At 41.0% G+C, this 17983-nt stretch overlaps 1 protein-coding gene across 4 annotated transcripts in view; it reads right to left on the bottom strand.

Annotated features, from left to right (window-relative positions):
• Positions 1 to 342: 342 nt before the first annotated feature.
• tfpi2 (tissue factor pathway inhibitor 2) overlaps positions 343 to 17983 on the bottom strand; it is a 94389-nt gene continuing 76748 nt past the window's right edge. For all 4 annotated transcript variants that reach the window (XM_059655184.1, XM_048558372.2, XM_059655181.1 and 1 more), the window contains exons 4-7: positions 15219 to 15398; positions 7028 to 7207; positions 6736 to 6909; positions 343 to 1593 (exon numbers count right to left, since the gene is read on the bottom strand). In XM_059655184.1, the coding sequence (XP_059511167.1) occupies positions 1487 to 1593; positions 6736 to 6909; positions 7028 to 7207; positions 15219 to 15398 (641 nt within the window). In that variant the 3' untranslated portion in view covers positions 343 to 1486. The remainder of the gene's footprint in view (positions 1594 to 6735; positions 6910 to 7027; positions 7208 to 15218; positions 15399 to 17983) is intronic.

Below are 17983 nucleotides of genomic sequence, written 5' to 3'. Positions count from 1 at the left end.
TCAGAGTGTCTGAAGAGGGGTGCAAGGTTAGCCATCCCTTGGACTTTATGGCTATGGAGTGGACATCAAACTGGCAGGCAAGCTGTCCAACCCTGCTACCACCTCTGCCATCGTTTTCAACCCACACCCACATTGGAATAGATGTGAGATCATTAGAAGCACTTCTCCAAAAGCTGACTGCAGGGCTACAGATGTTATGAGAACCTAAGAACTCTTAGGTTGCTGACTTGCTCGCCGAGCAAGTCAATCACCTCATCCACAACCCGAGCTACAGATTTCTGCCAATACTTTAAATATAAGAGCTCCTGTCCTGTAATGTGTACAAAGAAATACATTCACGCATTTGTCTTTCATTCTTTTTTAATCTTTTTATGGCTTAAGTATGTAAATATTCCCCGTTTCAATTGAGTATTCATAACAGAGAGTAGCAATACAGAATTTATTCCAACAGGACAGCATCTTTGGATATTATCAATTTTCCCATATTCTAAGAATAAATTCTAATACTTTATATATATTTGTTCTATTTAATATGTGCATAATTGCTAAATAACACAGTCATAAAAGTAGTTCAGTAGACTTTAACAATTACAGGCTTTAAATTGAATCTAACTAGTTAAAGCAATGATGTGATTTAACTTCCATGTGATTTAACTTCCCAAAAGCAATGGTCTCACAAAAAGTTTCCTTTCAAACAAAGTTCAAAGTTCCTTCACATATCTCTGTTCAAAAAGTGGTATTCAACCGTATGTTGGAGCTCTCTCACTGTCAGTTGCAAAGAGCCTAATATAAAGGTTAACACCCATTCAAATATAGTGAAGCTGTTGAAATTGCTGGTGCTTTTGAATTCAAGAGATAATTATGAGAGGACTGAATAATTCCAAAATTTTATATCTATTTGAACTGAAATAAGTCATAGAAGAGATGACAAGAAAAAACTGACAGCTATAATGAGCTGCCAGACTAAGCAGCAGAGGCTGGTATATGAATAGGAAGGGTTTAGAGGGATATGGGGCAAATGCTGGCAAATGGACTAGATTTATTTAGAGTATCTGGTTGGCATAGATGAGTTGGACCAAAGGTTCTGTTTCCACATGACCAGATATTCTAAATAAATCTAGTCCCATTGCCAGCATTTAAATGTATGGTCTCTAACACAAAACAGATTCCACCGGAATGTTATAAAAATAAGTAGAATGAGAAATGATCCATTTAATGGTCCATTAAATCCTTCCTTTCTTTAGCTTCCTGTTGTTATTAAAACATGATCTTAGCAAAATGAGTAACACAATAATAAATGCAACAAAAGCATAATCTGAAAGAAAACTCTATACACTCAGAATATTTTGGGAGATTAGATTTTGCTTGCGTCTCCTCTTCTGATGTTCAAAGATATGGAGAAAATGTTGATCTCAGTCTAGATTTTAAACCAAGGTGGAAAATAAGGACACGTGACTTGGACCTTCTTGCTAAGAGCGACCAACATTTAAGTTTCCCTCTTTTGATTTCTTAAAAACTTCGTTCTTCTTTTTAATTGAATTATCTTATAACTTGGTTTCACAGGATCCTTGCTTTTCACTGGTTTTTGGTCACCTACCAAAGAGGAAACAAAATATCAAGGGAAATCAATACATTTTGGATGTTCTGTACAGCCTGTATATTCAGCAATCCTACAGTAACAACCATGAATGCTTTGTGTAACATGGACTAATATTTTTAAAACTCTGGGTTTCATACAAAACAAATTCCTTTTCTATTGGAAGAAGCTTTTCTTAAAAAGGAAACATGTCCTAACAAAACATTAAAGTTAAAAATTACAGATTTTAGTCATTTTGTTTTATCTAGATACTCAAAAAAGGAATCAAGTCATGCAGTTGAAATGCAAGTATCTTTCAGAATTTGCTTGAAAAGGCAATGTGATTGGTAGATTGATAATCAGATGGGATGATCTGGTACTCTTGTAGTGTAATTTTATATCCACATCCTAGAGTTTGGTTCGAGTCATCCGGTCAAGTATAAGACAAGATCATCTTGATTCACTGCATATTATTACTAAATGGAAGTAAACATGGTAATCGGAGATATACAGGCTCTAATCTTACTGTTACACTATTGAAAAAGACTAGTAGTTCCATGCGGTTTGTTTATTTGAATCTAGTCAACTCCTCCCTGGGGCTAACAGCTCCATGACACTGTTGCATCATTGTTCCAGGATCCCAAAGCCCTGATATAACAGATTGAGCCTGATCATTAATGTTTAAAGACAAAATCCAAACACCAATTGACCCTCAGAGCCATATCACATGATTTAATATTTGTCACAAAAACTTACTTTATTGGATATAGTAATTCAATAAAGTAGGGACCGCAATCTCAATAGTGTGTCTTATAAGAATTTATACTAGAAACTTTATTCTACTTTTTTTGCTCTAATCCTGCCCATGCCACTTCACCCTAGCTCTAAGATTTCCCTTGCCTTAGAAAATGCTAAGGTTCCCTTAGTATTCCAACTATACCTCTAAGGGGAGATTCTACAGGGGTCCTTCCCTTAGCTTTTGGCTACACCATACATCAATGTTTTCTTTACAAAGACAGATTCTTCTGTTCCTTGTTCAACTTGCTGGCATTTTCGAATAATTTGTGCTGGAAATGGTAATCCCATCTCCAGTGGTGTTGCACAAAAAAGAATCAATGCAAATACTAAGTCTTGCTTTATTGCTTGAAATTTTGATATGATTTATTTGATGTGCAGGCAATGTATTCTGCTGGGGTGACAATGTGGAACAAGTCACTTCCTCTTGGCACACATCTTGAAATGGTTTGTGGGTGAATAATAGCCTTTTGTCAGATACTACTCATTACAGGATACTGAATAAGGTGAAAATACTGCTCATCATGTCAACAAGAGTTATGTTTGTTGTGTTGCTAAGCTTCTGTGGAAAAGAAATTTGCAGAAATAATCCATCACAAGGATATAATCTTTCCTGCATACTGAACAGATCTTTGCTACTTTCATCCAAGGAGTGGATGGAACATAGTGTGGAGGTGGATGCTCCCTCCGTTGCTGGGCTTGATTCATTTGACATGCTTCACATGAATTCATGAGTCTTCAAATATTCTGGTTCATCACTGGCCAGTACACTGACTCAAGATGCTAGCTGGTTTGTGTGTTCAATATCCATGTGTCACAATATCCTCGCACAATGCTTTTTATACTAGGAATTGTTTACTGTTGGAAACAACAAGTTATCATATATGTTTGTCTCTCTACAGCCAAACTGAGCAAATCTTTAGTTTCTTTAATACAGTCCTGTCATCTCCAGATAATAAACTGAAAGAACTGTGGATGCTGGAAATCTGAAAGAGAAACAGAAATTGCTCGAAAATCTTAGCAGATCTGGCAGCACCTGTGTAGAGAAATCAGAGTTAACATTTTGAGTCCAGTGACTCTTCTGCAGAACTGATGGTAGCCAGGGAAAGGATTTTTTTTATATATAGAAGGTGGAGTGGGTGGGTGTGTGGGGGAAAAAAAGAGAGTAAATGATAGGTGAAGTTAGCGCCCAAAAGAAAGAGAAACATGCTTGGACGGACAGGGAAGTGGTTAAAAGTCAATTTGGGGGAAATGAATAGCTGCTAATGGGGACTAATAGTGACTGACAATGGGTAGAGTGTGGTAGCAGCCCATGTGGTGCCAAGGCCTGGTGTGTGGGGTTAGGTGTAAGCATGGGCAAAAAAGGTGCTCAAGCCCTAAAAATTGTTGAACTCAGTAATAAGTCCAGTGACAACAGGGTTCCCAGGTGGAAAGTGAAGTACTGTTCTTTCAGCTTGTGCTGAGCTTCACTGAAGCAAGCCTGAACAGAAATGTTGGCTAGAGAACGCAATGGTGTGTTAAAGTGGCAAGCAAATCAAAGCTCAGGGTTTTCTTCGCAGATAGAACATTGGCGTTCAGTGAAGCAGTCACCCAGTCTATGCTTTGTTTCCCCAGTGTAGAGAAGATCACGTTGTCAGCAGGAAATACAGTAGACTAGATTGAATGATGTGCGGGTAAAGCACTGATTCACCTGGGAAAGTGTGTTCGGGGCCTTGGATAGTGAGGAGGGAGAAGGTAAATGGGCAGGTGTTACATAATCTGCAGTTGCAGGGGAAGGTGTCATAGGGGTAATAATATTACCACTAATACCCCCAATCCTTTTAATTTACTATTTCTACCTCTTACTTTATATCTTTATATCTTGGATACTTATTCTAATTTATATGTGAATGAGCTGGTTGTGGATGAAAAAATACCGAATTGAAATGTGATTGATTTATTAAAAACAGTTACTCAAAATCACGAATTCTGTATCCCTGATAAATATCTTCTAAAAATCTTAATCAATATAGTGTCATTTAGCATAGAAACAGGCCGTTTGGCCCATTATTGGTTAGCATAGACATAAACACCAAACTACACTAATTCCATTTTCCTGCACTTGGTCAATAGTCTACAATGCCATACTATTTTAAATGTTCATTCAATTCCTTCTTAAATGCTGTGAGAGCACCTACATTTCTACCATCCTCTGGGTGAAAAAAAAATTTATTCCGGTTTCCTCTAACCACTTACTCCTCACTTTAAACTTATGCACTCGAATCTTAGACACATCTACCATGGGGAAAAGATTCTCATGATCTACCTTATTTATACCTCAATTTTATATGCCTCAACCAGATCCCCTCCTCAGCCTCCTTTGCTCCAAGGAAAACAAACCCAGCCTGTCCAGTGTCTCCTCATAACTGAGACTTTCCATCCCAGACAACATCCTGCTGAATCACCTCGACATCCTCTCCAGTGCAATCACGTGTTTGATGTGGATAGGTTATGCTGGGTCTGCACATGGAACTCTGATTGCAATACTTAGCTGGTTTCTTCTACTCACCAAAGTATATGTAAAAGGATGTGTGAAAAATAATTGGTTTTGAATGCTGACCATTTGATTAACATAGGACTACAGGAACAGGAGTAGGCTACTTAACCCCTTGAGCCTGCACCTTCATTCAATGAGAACATGGCTGATCTGTGGTTCAACTGCATATATCTGCCTTTCACCCATATCCCTTAACACCTTCGCTTAACAAAATTTTAAACAGGAGACAGCGAGAACGAGAGCAAGAAATAAATTTAACAATTGATCTAGCATCCATTGCCTTTTGTAGAACACTTACTACCTGAAACAAATCCACAGAGATGGGTATCCTATCATCAATTCATCACTTATTTACAAGTGGAGAGTCTTTGACGCTCTCTGATGAAGGGTCTAGGCCCGAAACGTCAGCTTTTGTGCTCCTGAGATGCTGCTGGGCCTGCTGTGTTCATCCAGCCTCACATTTTATTATCTTGGATTCTCCAGCATCTGCAGTTCCCATTATCACAGTCTTTGACACTGACCCACTCCTGTCCTCATCTTTCAGCCAGGACTCCCTGATTGGAGCTGTTAATCTGGTGCAATCAGGGAAATGCTATTCAGAGGTCTACCTGGTTACCTTCTTATATTCACTACATTACCCTTTGTGAGTAGAAATGCTTCCTGACATCTTTCCTGAATGGTCTGGTCCTAATTCTCAGACGATGCCCCCTACATCTAGAATTTCTAACCAGTGGAAATAGTTTGTCTACCCTGTCTTTTGCTGTAAATATTTTGAAAATTCTGATAAGATCACCCCCTAACCTTCTAAACTCAAGTGAAAACAGACTTAAGTTGTTTAATCTATCATCATGACTTCACCCTGGAGGTCCAGACATTATTTCTGAAAGGCTACAAATGTATTCCCTCCAAGGTCAATGTATTCTTCTTAAGGAGTGACGCTCAGATCTTCTCAGTACTCCAACTGAGACCTAACTGGGGTTTGTAGATACAATGCCCAGCTCTCCAATGGCTTTCTGAATCTGTTTTTGATATTTTAAAGATCTATGCCCTGAGCCTTAAGTCTCTTTGGGTATCCTCAGTATTTAGCTTCATACCATCTGGAAAGTATCCTGATCCATCATCTTTCAGTCCAAATTGGACGACCTCACACATGCTTACATGAACTCTATCTGATCTGGCCGAAGGGCCTGTTCCAATGCTGTACAACACTGTGTTCTATATAGGTTTATCCACCAAAAATGCGTAGGTTGGGATCACGTGAGAAATTAAACATTTCAAGCCACCCAAAACACTTTGTTTTGTCCATTTCCAGTTTTGAAGATGATGCAAAAGGAGCAGGTGACCAATTCGCTGTGAGGCAAAACTACTCAATCAGCAACAGCAATGAACATTTTTAATAAAATAAACAGGAGTTTTTCCTTGTACTTTTCTCAGCTATGTTTTCTAAGCCTCAGAAAACCGAGCATTTCCAGCACTCCTCGTGAGCTGAAAGGAGTAGAGTATGTCCTCTAGGCAAACATGTTTCCCTGCTTCAATCTCCTGGTTCTGCCACCTCCCTCCAGGATCCCGCCAGCTCCATGTTTTCCTTTAACCCAAATACATTCTCTTCTACCCTCGCTCCTTATTTTCTGCTCCTTGGCTACAGCCATGGGCCACCAGCCCTACTGCACAACCAGAAACAAACCTGTCAGTCAGTCATGAAAATGTACAGGAATAAAATGAAATGTTGTAGTTAATATCAGCAGATCATCAGGTTTCCTGTCCAGAGCTCCCTGCTCTACAAACATGGACATATCTTCTGTTAAATATCAGAACTCTGATGACTTACGTGGTTGACAAATCTTTTGGCACTCATTCAGAGAAATGAAGTTATTGTTATTTCCACCACAGCCAGAGTAGTCGAATGTCTCACAGATCCCTTTCTCATCGTTGAAGTAAAACCGTAGGATATCAGCTGCACAAGTTCCCTTATCTTTGGGTTTGGTACAGAAGGAGGGTAAAGCTGTAAAGAAATTATACCATTGAAAATACCTGCCTTACTGTGGTATACATTATTGTTTCATTTGAAGTGACTTAAAGTGAAGAAAAATATATTTAAAAATATATTTTAAAATAACTACCAGATATTGGCTTGCACTCATTCTGGCAAGATGAAACATCCTTGAAATTATTTTCATTTCCACGGCAACCACCAAACACAAATTCCTCACATTGTCCTGTTGTAAAGTTGTAGAAATATCTCTCAAGGTAAGCGCGGCATGGTCCTGAATCTGCCTCCAACCTACATGCTTTAGGAACTTCTGTGATGGTAAAAGAATTTGTGGTTAAATATATTGTAAAACAAGTGTGTTCTCATTGTTTCTCCAGCTACACAAGTCACAGGGGATATTGCTGCCAACTGAATTTACAATGCAGTTAAAAGTAACCCGGTTAGGATTGCCATTGTCTTTTTGCAATAATTTTTTAAAAAATCCAAAACAGTTCTGGGAAGGATATGAAGGAATAACAGGGAAGGAACAATTTACAAGGAAATGTCCTAAACTTATATACAAGTGTGTTACAAAACAAAATTAGTTACAGAACACATAAAAAAGAGACATTTTGTTCAAATAGCCAAAAGCTTCTTTGGATAAATAAATATGTTGGGTTCATTTTAATGAGATTGAAGATTTAGTGAACTATTACAGGAGATATTTCTTGTATTATCAACTGAATACTGTGAAGAATAGTAAGAAGAAGGCTAAACTGCACAATCCCCACCTTGATCACTGACCATTCCAGCTCATGTTTGACTCCCCTTGAGTACCCTGTTATTGAAATGGATTATTCACAATAGTACATAACAGGCTGACAGAGGAGCTTTCAATCCACAAAACACAGGGACAAATATCATGGAACACCACAAGGAAATTCATGCAAGTTTCATAAGTTTCTCAAAGTTAAATGGCATTTTTGAATTGATCAATTTCTATGTAAGTGTTTGGCTTCTTTGTAACAAAACAATCTGGCTCACTGTGCCTCTCAATGGAGCTTAACAAAGCGCCTGGTTTTCTAAAATAGAAAACCATCTTTCACATTAAATTTTGTTAAAAGGACTGGCTTGAACTCCTCTGCAGTCCAGTTAGTAAATACATAGAAACCAAGTGAAAATTTTAATCACACATGGAAAACCAGGAAATCTATCATGCTCTATCAGGTTTATGCTTTACTACATGTTAGTCCATGTAATATATGTCATAGATTTTGGGCTCTGTGAAGTTAGATATCTTAAAGATTTTTTTAATATAAGGCTACAATGTCACAGACTTACAGTCTAGGTTCTGTAAGTACCAATGTCACTGCATGTTACATGCACATAACACTGACTCCATAACTCAGTAATGGAGTGATGTTGAAGTGTCACGTACTGCGATATAGGCAATTGTCTTAAAAAGGTACATGTCTATCCAGATTATATAACATAATAGGCAATGATCCACTCCCGCAAAAAGATATATCTGAACTACCCATCATAAACCAATTATCATGCCAGATAACAGATTTGGAATCTATGCCACAACACAACACTCCCATTGCTTTAAAGAACACAATCCTTTTCCAAAAGCATGTATGGCAGACAGACAAAATGACCTGATCTAATGCTTATACAGTCATCACAACTGGGTGCTGTAGCTTCAGTTTGTGGTGTGCTATCATTGTAAAAGGATATATACCATTAATCATTGATTTATGCTTGTTATCTGGCATGATAGATGGTTGATGATATGTAGTTCAGATATAGAACATAGAACATAGAACAGTACAGCACAGAACAGGCCCTTCAGCCCACAATGTTGTGCCGATCATTGATCCTCATGTATGCACCCTCAAATTTCTGTGACCATATACATGTCCAGCAGTCTCTTAAATGACCCCAATGACCTTGCTTCCATAACTGCTGCTGGCAACGCATTCCATGCTCTCACAACTCTCTGCGTAAAGAACCTGCCTCTGACATCCCCTCTATACTTTCCACCAACCAGCTTAAAACTATGACCCCTCGTGCTAGCCATTTCTGCCCTGGGAAATAGTCTCTGGCTATCAACTCTATCTATGCCTCTCATTATCTTGTATACCTCAATTAGGTCCCCTCTCCTCCTCCTTTTCTCCAATGAAAAGAGACCGAGCTCAGTCAACCTCTCTTCATAAGATAAGCCCTCCAGTCCAGGCAGCATCCTGGTAAACCTCCTCTGAACCCTCTCCAAAGCATCCACATCTTTCCTATAATAGGGCGCCCAGAACTGGACGCAGTATTCCAAGTGCGGTCTACCCAAAGTTTTATAGAGCTGCAACAAGATCTCACGACTCTTAAACTCAATCCCCCTGTTAATGAAAGCCAAAACACCATATGCTTTCTTAACAACCCTGTCCACTTGGGTGGCCATTTTAAGGGATAGTGGACCATTGCCTATTACATCATATGATCTGGACTAAACACAATGACGTAGAATCCTTCCAGAAACATTTTTCATGTCTCAAACTTGAACGCTTTGTCTTAGTTCAAGTTAGAATTATTATTTGCATACACAATGATGATGCACTTGTACCATTTTCTCCCTTCTTTCCAAGAATGTGTCACACAGTTGTTTGGGTGGTGACAGTATGAAAGGGTATAGCTGTGTGAATCGGAATCCCAACTTGACAGTTGTTGATGAGGCCAAATCACAGCCATTTGAAAACCTTGGTATAAACAACACATTCAATGAGACAGTTTGGTAGAGGATTATGAGGAGAAGAAGGTAAAGTGTTGAACAGCTATTTACTTTACATATTGGAAGGGCACTTGAGTGTACTGAGGACCATTGTTGGACTCAATTTGTTGAATCGCACCAAACACATTGAATATGACAGTCAGTCATCAATTGCTGCATTAGTCCTACACAAATCTTTTATTTTATCACACAGAAGGCAATAGGTGAAACAGTCAGTCACCAGCCAGGCTCACTGATCTCATGTAGAAGGGCATATTCTCTCAATTATTGAGATTAATGGACTGACATGTTTCGCGTAACCAGATCAATTGTTCAGCGTTCTTGTTAATGCCAGGCCAATCTCTTGGTGTTTATTCTGTGCTCATGTGAGACTGCATCAATCACACGCTTTGACATGGAGCTCGCAGAATTATGACTTGAAGATCACATTCTTTGAGAGGCCAAATTAGTCTTAGTGAGCATAACAAATATATTTACTCAGGGACCTCTTGGATATATTTAGGACATCTCACAATGGTAATCTTTGAGCCATTGCTGTTGGTCCTTTTCTGAAGGAGCTGAATCTGCAAAAGCTCGGTTGTCATCAAAACATACAAGATTGGTACTGCAGTCTGGAATCTTTGCTGGTAAAATTGACAGGCTTGTCACAAATGAATTCTCAGCAAATGGAAGTCTGTACATGATGGTAGACTGATGATAGCTGTTCCATCTGTTTCAATTTTTTCAAAGATTTCAGGTGTCCATTCCAAGGACTCATACTATTTAAAACAGATAATGCTGAAGTATGGGATTTAGGGACAATTGTAAACCGTTGGCTTATTTTGCGCAGACTGTACAACACTATGCTAGTTCATTTATACATTTTATGCAGAAAGAAATGAAATTTGCTCTGCCAGCAGTGTTGAATTGGGCTTGCAATGTATATTCTTCCTTTCTTTGTAGATAGGTCACTGGGATAGAGGTAAAGACTTCTGCTTTTCTGGCAATTTCCATGTGATATATTAAGTTTACTATAGGTGTTGTTTGCCTGGGATCTATAAAGCGGTGTTGCTGCTGTTTCCACTTTGACTTTGTTGACATATTTGTATCATAAATGGAACTTTGTTTCTTCATTGGCTTTTCTTCACCTGTTATTGTGGGGTAGCGTGTTGCACTTTGGGTTTCTCTGGCAGATTGGATTTGTTACACATTTCAGCCTAATGTCAAGTTATGGAACATGTATCACAAAATACTGGACACTGTCTCAGGAGGTGAGAAAAGCCATGCCTCTTATAAGACTTGGATACCTTGCATGTTCCACTGAACCTGCTGATAGCGCAATAGGTCATCCAAAGTCAAGCACTGCAGATGCTGTTGGCCTGCTCCAATTGTTTCAAACTCGTGTTTCCCCCCCAGTGGACCAGCAATGATATATTCCTTAGGATTGTCCAGGAGTACTTTGCAGAAGGATTTGAGGTGAAGAAGCAATGACCAGATCTGTAATCCCATCAGTTAAATTGGCTCAGGTGAAATCAAATCCCATACATCTCCAAATTGGTTGATGTCATTACCTGATTATTGGCAGTATGACAGGAATTCAAGTCTGTGTATCCTGAAGTAGACTCAAACTTTAAATTGTTCTTAGATCTGAAAAAAAATCGTGTCAGGCCCTTTATAATCATTGTCAGGAAAGCTGAAGCATTTTAGCTTGTTTGGCCTTTCAGTGCCCAAAGCAAGAAATATCTTGACTACCTAGTGTTGTTTGTCAGTTATCTGCTGATCCATTGAATAAATATTGATTCTTCATTTAAATAACTGAAGTTTTGTCAAGAGTGTTAGTGAAATGCCAGTCATGTGTTTTGTTTTCTATGTCAATGTCATTAGTAAATGTACAATATTTCTGAGTGTGCATAAATAGTTAGATTGCTCTGCAATGCTTCAGCATCCTTTGGGATTATATTGAACCTGTGAGACATAGCACATTTCACACCTTTGCTTGACAGATCATTATACTGAGATAAAGTGGACGTGTACATGAGCAGTTCCCATCTCCCAACCTTGAAAGGCAGTGTCATCCCTTGAAAAGTTTAATGTTAAAATTAACCTACCCCTGCAGGGTCACGTTGAACCATCAAATTCTGTACTCTCATTCAAAAAGGTGCACATAAGTGTGAAATGATGTGTGCGAGCCAGGTCCCAACATATTCCCTGCACATCAAATGTGGGTAATGATGAAGTAAACACAAAGTGCAGCAAATTGATGGTTCAAGGACTCCAACTGAAGTGAAGTCCATCAGTCATGTGGGTGCAACTTAACCAAAATCACACAGCAGAAAAGTGACTGCTACTTATTCAGCAATGCAAATCAAAATACATTTACGGGAGGAGACGGCCTAGTGGTATCATCATTGGACTGTTGATCCAGAGACCAATGTAATGTCCAAGGAAATAGCAGGCCAAGCAGCATCTCAGGAGCACAAAAGCTGACATTTCGGGCCTAGACCCTTCATCAGAGAGGGGGATGGGGGGAGGGAACTGGAATAAATAGGGAGAGAGGGGGAGGCGGACCGAAGATGGAGAGTAAAGAAGATAGGTGGAGAGGGTGTAGGTGGGGAGGTAGGGAGGGGATAGGTCAGTCCAGGGAAGACGGACAGGTCAAGGAGGTGGGATGAGGTTAGTAGGTAGCTGGGGGTGCGGCTTGGGGTGGGAGGAAGGGATGGGTGAGAGGAAGAGCCGGTTAGGGAGGCAGAGACAGGTTGGACTGGTTTTGGGATGCAGTGGGTGGAGGGGAAGAGCTGGGCTGGTTGTGTGGTGCAGTGGGGGGAGGGGATGAACTGGGCTGGTTTAGGGATGCAGTAGGGGAAGGGGAGATTTTGAAACTGGTGAAGTCCACATTGATACCATATGGCTGCAGGGTTCCCAGGCGGAATATGAGTTGCTGTTCCTGCAACCTTCGGGTGGCATCATTGTGGCAGTGCAGGAGGCCCATGATGGACATGTCATCAAGAGAATGGGAGGGGGAGTGGAAATGGTTTGCGACTGGGAGGTGCAGTTGTTTGTTGCGAACTGAGCGGAGGTGTTCTGCAAAGCGGTCCCCAAGCCTCTGCTTGGTTTCCCCAATGTAGAGGAAGCCGCACCGGGTACAGTGGATGCAGTATACCACATTGGCAGATGTGCAGGTGAACCTCTGCTTAATGTGGAATGTCATCTTGGGGCCTGGGATGGGGGTGAGGGAGGAGGTGTGGGGACAAGTGTAGCATTTCCTGCGGTTGCAGGGGAAGGTGCCGGGTGTGGTGGGGTTGGAGGGCAGTGTGGAGCGAACAAGGGAGTCACGGAGAGAGTGGTCTCTCCGGAAAGCAGACAGGGGAGGGGATGGAAAAATGTCTTGGGTGGTGGGGTCGGATTGTAAATGGCGGAAGTGTCGGAGGATAATGCGTTGTATCCGGAGGTTGGTGGAGTGGTGTGTGAGAACGAGGGGGATCCTCTTGGGGCGGTTGTGGCGGGGGCGGGGTGTGAGGGATGTGTCGCGGGAAATGCGGGAGACGCGGTCAAGGGCGTTCTCAATCACCGTGGGGGGAAAGTTGCGGTCCTTAAAGAACTTGGACATCTGGGATGTGCGGGAGTGGAATGTCTTATCGTGGGAGCAGATGCGGCGGAGGCGGAGGAATTGGGAATAGGGGATGGAATTTTTGCAGGAGGGTGGGTGGGAGGAGGTGTATTTTAGGTAGCTGTGGGAGTCGGTGGGCTTGAAATGGACATCAGTTACAAGCTGGTTGCCTGAGATGGAGACTGAGAGGTCCAGGAAGGTGAGTCTCCAGCATCTGCAGTTCCCATTATCTCTAATGTCCAAGGAACTGGGTTTGAATGGTAGAATTTGAATTCAATAAAAATATGGAATTCAGAATCTAACGATGACCATGAATCCATTGTCAATTGTTGGAAAAAGCTTTTTGGTTCACCAATGTCCTTTTAGAGAAAGAAATTGCCCTCCTTACCTGGTCTGGTCTATGGCAATGTGACTGAATTAACTGTCTGCTGGACAATTAGGGGTAAGAATAAATTCTGGCCTGGTGACACCCTCATTCCACAAATGAATAAAACAATTGACAGAAAGTAATGGGTTATTTATAACCACGTACCACTCATACACTCAGTATGGTTTCTTATTTTTCTCTCTTCCACGATACCCAACTGCAGGCCTAATTTCTGTAGCTGTGGTGGATAAACCAGCTCCGGAGCTGGTCTAGTTTGCTCAAAAACCACAGGGCAGTGTTCTTTGCTGCTTCTGAACATTCAGGGATGTAACTTGAAGAGAGTTTCCTGAAGGTTCACTCATTTTGGGCTTCCTTGGCTGCTGACTTTGGGATTACAGGCACAGAGAGGTCCATGGGCAATTCCAGACACCAAGTGTTCCCCTAATGAGGAGCTGGATCCTACCAGGCTTGGGCTATTTAGTCCATTTATAGGAGAGTTTTTCCTTGCACTTTGGAAAGAAAAAGGGAGGGGTTGGCTATAATGGAAACATATGCAACAGCAGTTAGCGATGATTCATGTGGTGAAATAGTCCCATGGAGAGGACAGGAAGTGCGGACGGATCCATACTTGGAAGGATTATTTTTCTTCTGCTCACGGGATGTAGCCATCACTGGCTGAGGTGGTAAGAGCAGTTGAATGGATATGGTGCATTCACTACTGAACGGTGTACTCCATGAGCCCTGACAAGATGCACATGCAGCAGAAGAAAGACTGAGCACTGGCCAGGTGACGGTGAGGTAGCACATTGAAGATAGTGGACCTTGAGTGCACAAGAACACTGACCTTTCTGGGCATCTGATTTTGAACACAAAACTGACCCAAGTTATAAATTTCTGTCCAGGTTGGCTGGGTTTAGTGGTGTGCCCTTCCTGGGCTATCAACAGGATAAAAGTACTGCCCTCAACTTTACTTTCAGGATGGGGATCTGGAGCTGCTGGTAGTCAGGGTGTGGCCTGCCTATCCTCCCAAACATTTTCCTCTGTTGAACAGCACAGTGTGATGGCCAGTTGCTGGATTGCGGCATCTGAAGTGCTGTGTAGTTGGGATTTCAGCACAGTGTTGGAGGCACATACTCCATAACGTCTTAGCAGTGGAGAGTAGTTCTACTTTGCTCGCCACACAGTTCCCCAAGAAACAATCAACACCTTGGTTGCATGATGGAGGCAGCAAAAAGGTGGAAGATTGTTTGAGAAAATGCAGACTGGCCAATGGCAGACTCAGCACTGTGAAACTCACTCTCCCTCACACTAACTTTCGATTGGAAATTCAGTCCACTTTCTTGTAAAGAATAAAGAACATATTTAAATGTTAACAGAACTTCATTCAGCAGAAGAATAAAAGCAGTTTTTTCCCCCTTTCGCCTTCTAATGAGTAGTTTGCAAGCATCATTTCAGTTATCAACTATGCAAAATATTTTTTTTAAAGAACAGTTTTGATAAGCAAGAACTCTCACACCTCTTGTCACACTCTCATTTTCCTAAATGCAAATGTCCTTCATGCAAAAGTACACATCACAGAGCACAGAAAAATAAAGAACACAGCTTACTTTTAATTCTTCGGCAGTGCCGTGTGCATTCTTTCAACGTTTTAAAGTTATTTGCATTACCACTGCAGCCACCATATTCAAATTCCTCACAATTCTGAGTATATCTGTTGTAATAAAAGCGTTGGATCAAGGCCTTACAGGGTCCTGGGTCTGGTAACAGCGAGCAGACACCTCGGTTGTCTAGAAACATGAAGATTACCACATGTAACATCTATAAAATTGCACAATAGCTGAGTAAACATAAGTCCTGGTACGTAAAAACATAAAACAATGGAAATCCTAAACATTAGCGTAGGCAGAATATCAAATTCAGAGAGGAGGTGGTCGATCTTTAATACTGCAATATAAAGTGTTCTCAGCTCAGAAGAGTTCCAATAGATTTGAGGGTATCAAACGTAGTACGATTAATTGAAAAAAGAAGGTAGAGAGAAAACAAGAAATTATTGAATGGTTAGCCTGACATCAGAAATGAGGAAAATGCTAGAGTCCATTACAAAAAAATTTAATAGCAGATGACTTGAAAAACAAATGGCAGGATCAGACAGAGTCAGCCTGGATTTACGGAAGGGAAAGCATGCTTAATAAATCCACTGGAGTTTTGCAAGGATGTAACTAGTCAAGTTGGTAAGGGGGCACCAGTGAACGTGGTTTATTTGGCTTCTCAGAAGGTTTTTGATAATGTCCGTCATGAGATTAGCATGGAAAACTAAAGCAATGTGCTGATAGGGTTAGAAACCTGTTTGGCAATCAGAAAACAAAGACCAGGAATAAATGGATCGTTTTCTGATTGGCAGCCAGAAATCAGCAGGAATCGCAGTAACCGGTGCTTGGGCCTCAACCATTTACATAGACAAGCAAACTAAATGCAACATCACCAAGCTAGGTAGGAGATTGAGCTGTGAGGAAGATGAAGAGACTCTACTATCTACTCCCCACCTACACTCACCTTTACTGGTTCCATCCCCACTTCTTTGAGCTGTCTGTCTCCTCTCCACCTATCTTCTCCTCTATCCATCTTCTATCCACCTCCCCCTCTCTCACTATTTATTTCAGAACCCCCTTCCCTTCCCCCATTTCTGAAGGAGGGTCTAGGCCGGAAACATCAGCTTTCCTGTTCCTCTGATGCTGCTTGGCCTGCTGTGTTCACCCAGTTCTACATCTTGTTATTATAACAGACTCTTCAGGTGTGACCTGGACAAGTTCAGTGAGTGCATAAATGCATGGCAGATGCATTATAATGTGGATAAATGTGAGTTTATTCACTTTGGTGGCAGGCATATTATTTTCTGGATGGCGATACATGGGAAAAGGAAAGATGCAATGATACCTGGGTATTCTTGTACACCAGTCACTGAAGTAAGCATGCAGATGCAGCAAGCAGTAAAGAAGTTAAATGGTATGTTGGTCTTCATAGCAAGAGGATTAGAATGCAGGATCAGGGCTTCTTGCTGCAATTGTACAGGCCCTTGGTGAGACCACACCTGGAGCATTGCATGCAGTTTTGGTCTCTATCTGAGGAAGGACGTTCTGGCTTTGAAGGGAGTATAACAATGGTTCACCAGACTGGTTCCTCAAACTGCTGAACTGACATATCAACTGAATTGGTTAAGATTATATTCACTGTGGTTTGGAAAATAAGGAAAAGGGATCTTATAGAACCCCACATTGTGGAAACAGGCCATTTGGCCCAATGGGCCCACATCAACCCTCAGAACAACATCCCACCTGGAGCCAGCCACCTACCTTATCCCTGTAACTCTCCATTTCCCATGGCTAACCCACTTAGCCTGCACACCACGGGCAATGTAGCATGGTCCATTCACCTAACCTGCACATCTTTGGATTGTGGAGGAAACACTTGCAGTCACGGGGAGAATGTGAAAACTCCTCACAGTCATCTAAATGTGGAATTAAACTTGGGTGCCTGGTGCTGTGAGGCAGGTTGTTAACCACTGAGCCACCGTGCTGTGCATCTCACCAAAACTTCTAAAATTCTAACAGGAATAAAACAAGGTAAATGCATTAAGGTTACTCCTGATGACTGGAGGGTCCAGAGCTGGAGTCACAGTTTGAATTATGTGGGTAGGGCATTTAGGATTGAAACAAGGAGAGATTCCTTCACCCAAAACAGTTGTGAGCCTGTGGAAGTTTCTGCCACCGAAAGCCTTTCATGTTAAAGCATTGAATGTTTTCAAGAAGGGGCTAGAAATAAATGTTAAGGTTAAAGGGATTAAAAAAAAGGGATGGAAAGAAAACAAGAATAGATACTGAGTAAGATGAACTGTCCAGGTCATGCTGAATGATGGATTAGGCTTGAAAGGCCAAATGATCTACTCCTACTTGAATTTTCTCTAATTCTATCACAATCTCAGAATCCGGAGCTGGGAAGGAGAAAAATCAGCCAGGGTTCATCTTGGAATCACCACTACTTCAGAGTGATAATGCATGTGTGGAGATTTTGGGTTGTGAGTACAGTGAATTTGTTTAATTTGAATTTATTCCACCAATAACTGAATAATCAGTCACTCATGACATTGATACTCTCTCTCACTCACTCAGTATTATAATTGGTTTGATCAAATAGCTGAGTGAATTATGGAGCCTATGACAACAATTATAAAAGCTGAATAAAAAGACTTTGGTCTTTCCAATGTTCAATTTAAGGAAGAGATAGCAAGAATTGCAGATGCTAGAGTCAGTGATAACACAGTGTGGAGCTGGAGCAACACAGCTGCCTGGCCTCCTATGTTCCTTCAGCTCACATT

This window comes from Stegostoma tigrinum, chromosome 2 (assembly GCF_030684315.1).
Source record: "Stegostoma tigrinum isolate sSteTig4 chromosome 2, sSteTig4.hap1, whole genome shotgun sequence".
NCBI lineage: Eukaryota > Metazoa > Chordata > Chondrichthyes > Orectolobiformes > Stegostomatidae > Stegostoma > Stegostoma tigrinum.
Note: the sequence above shows the minus strand (reverse complement) of the source record. Positions and strands in the feature narration are given on the sequence as shown.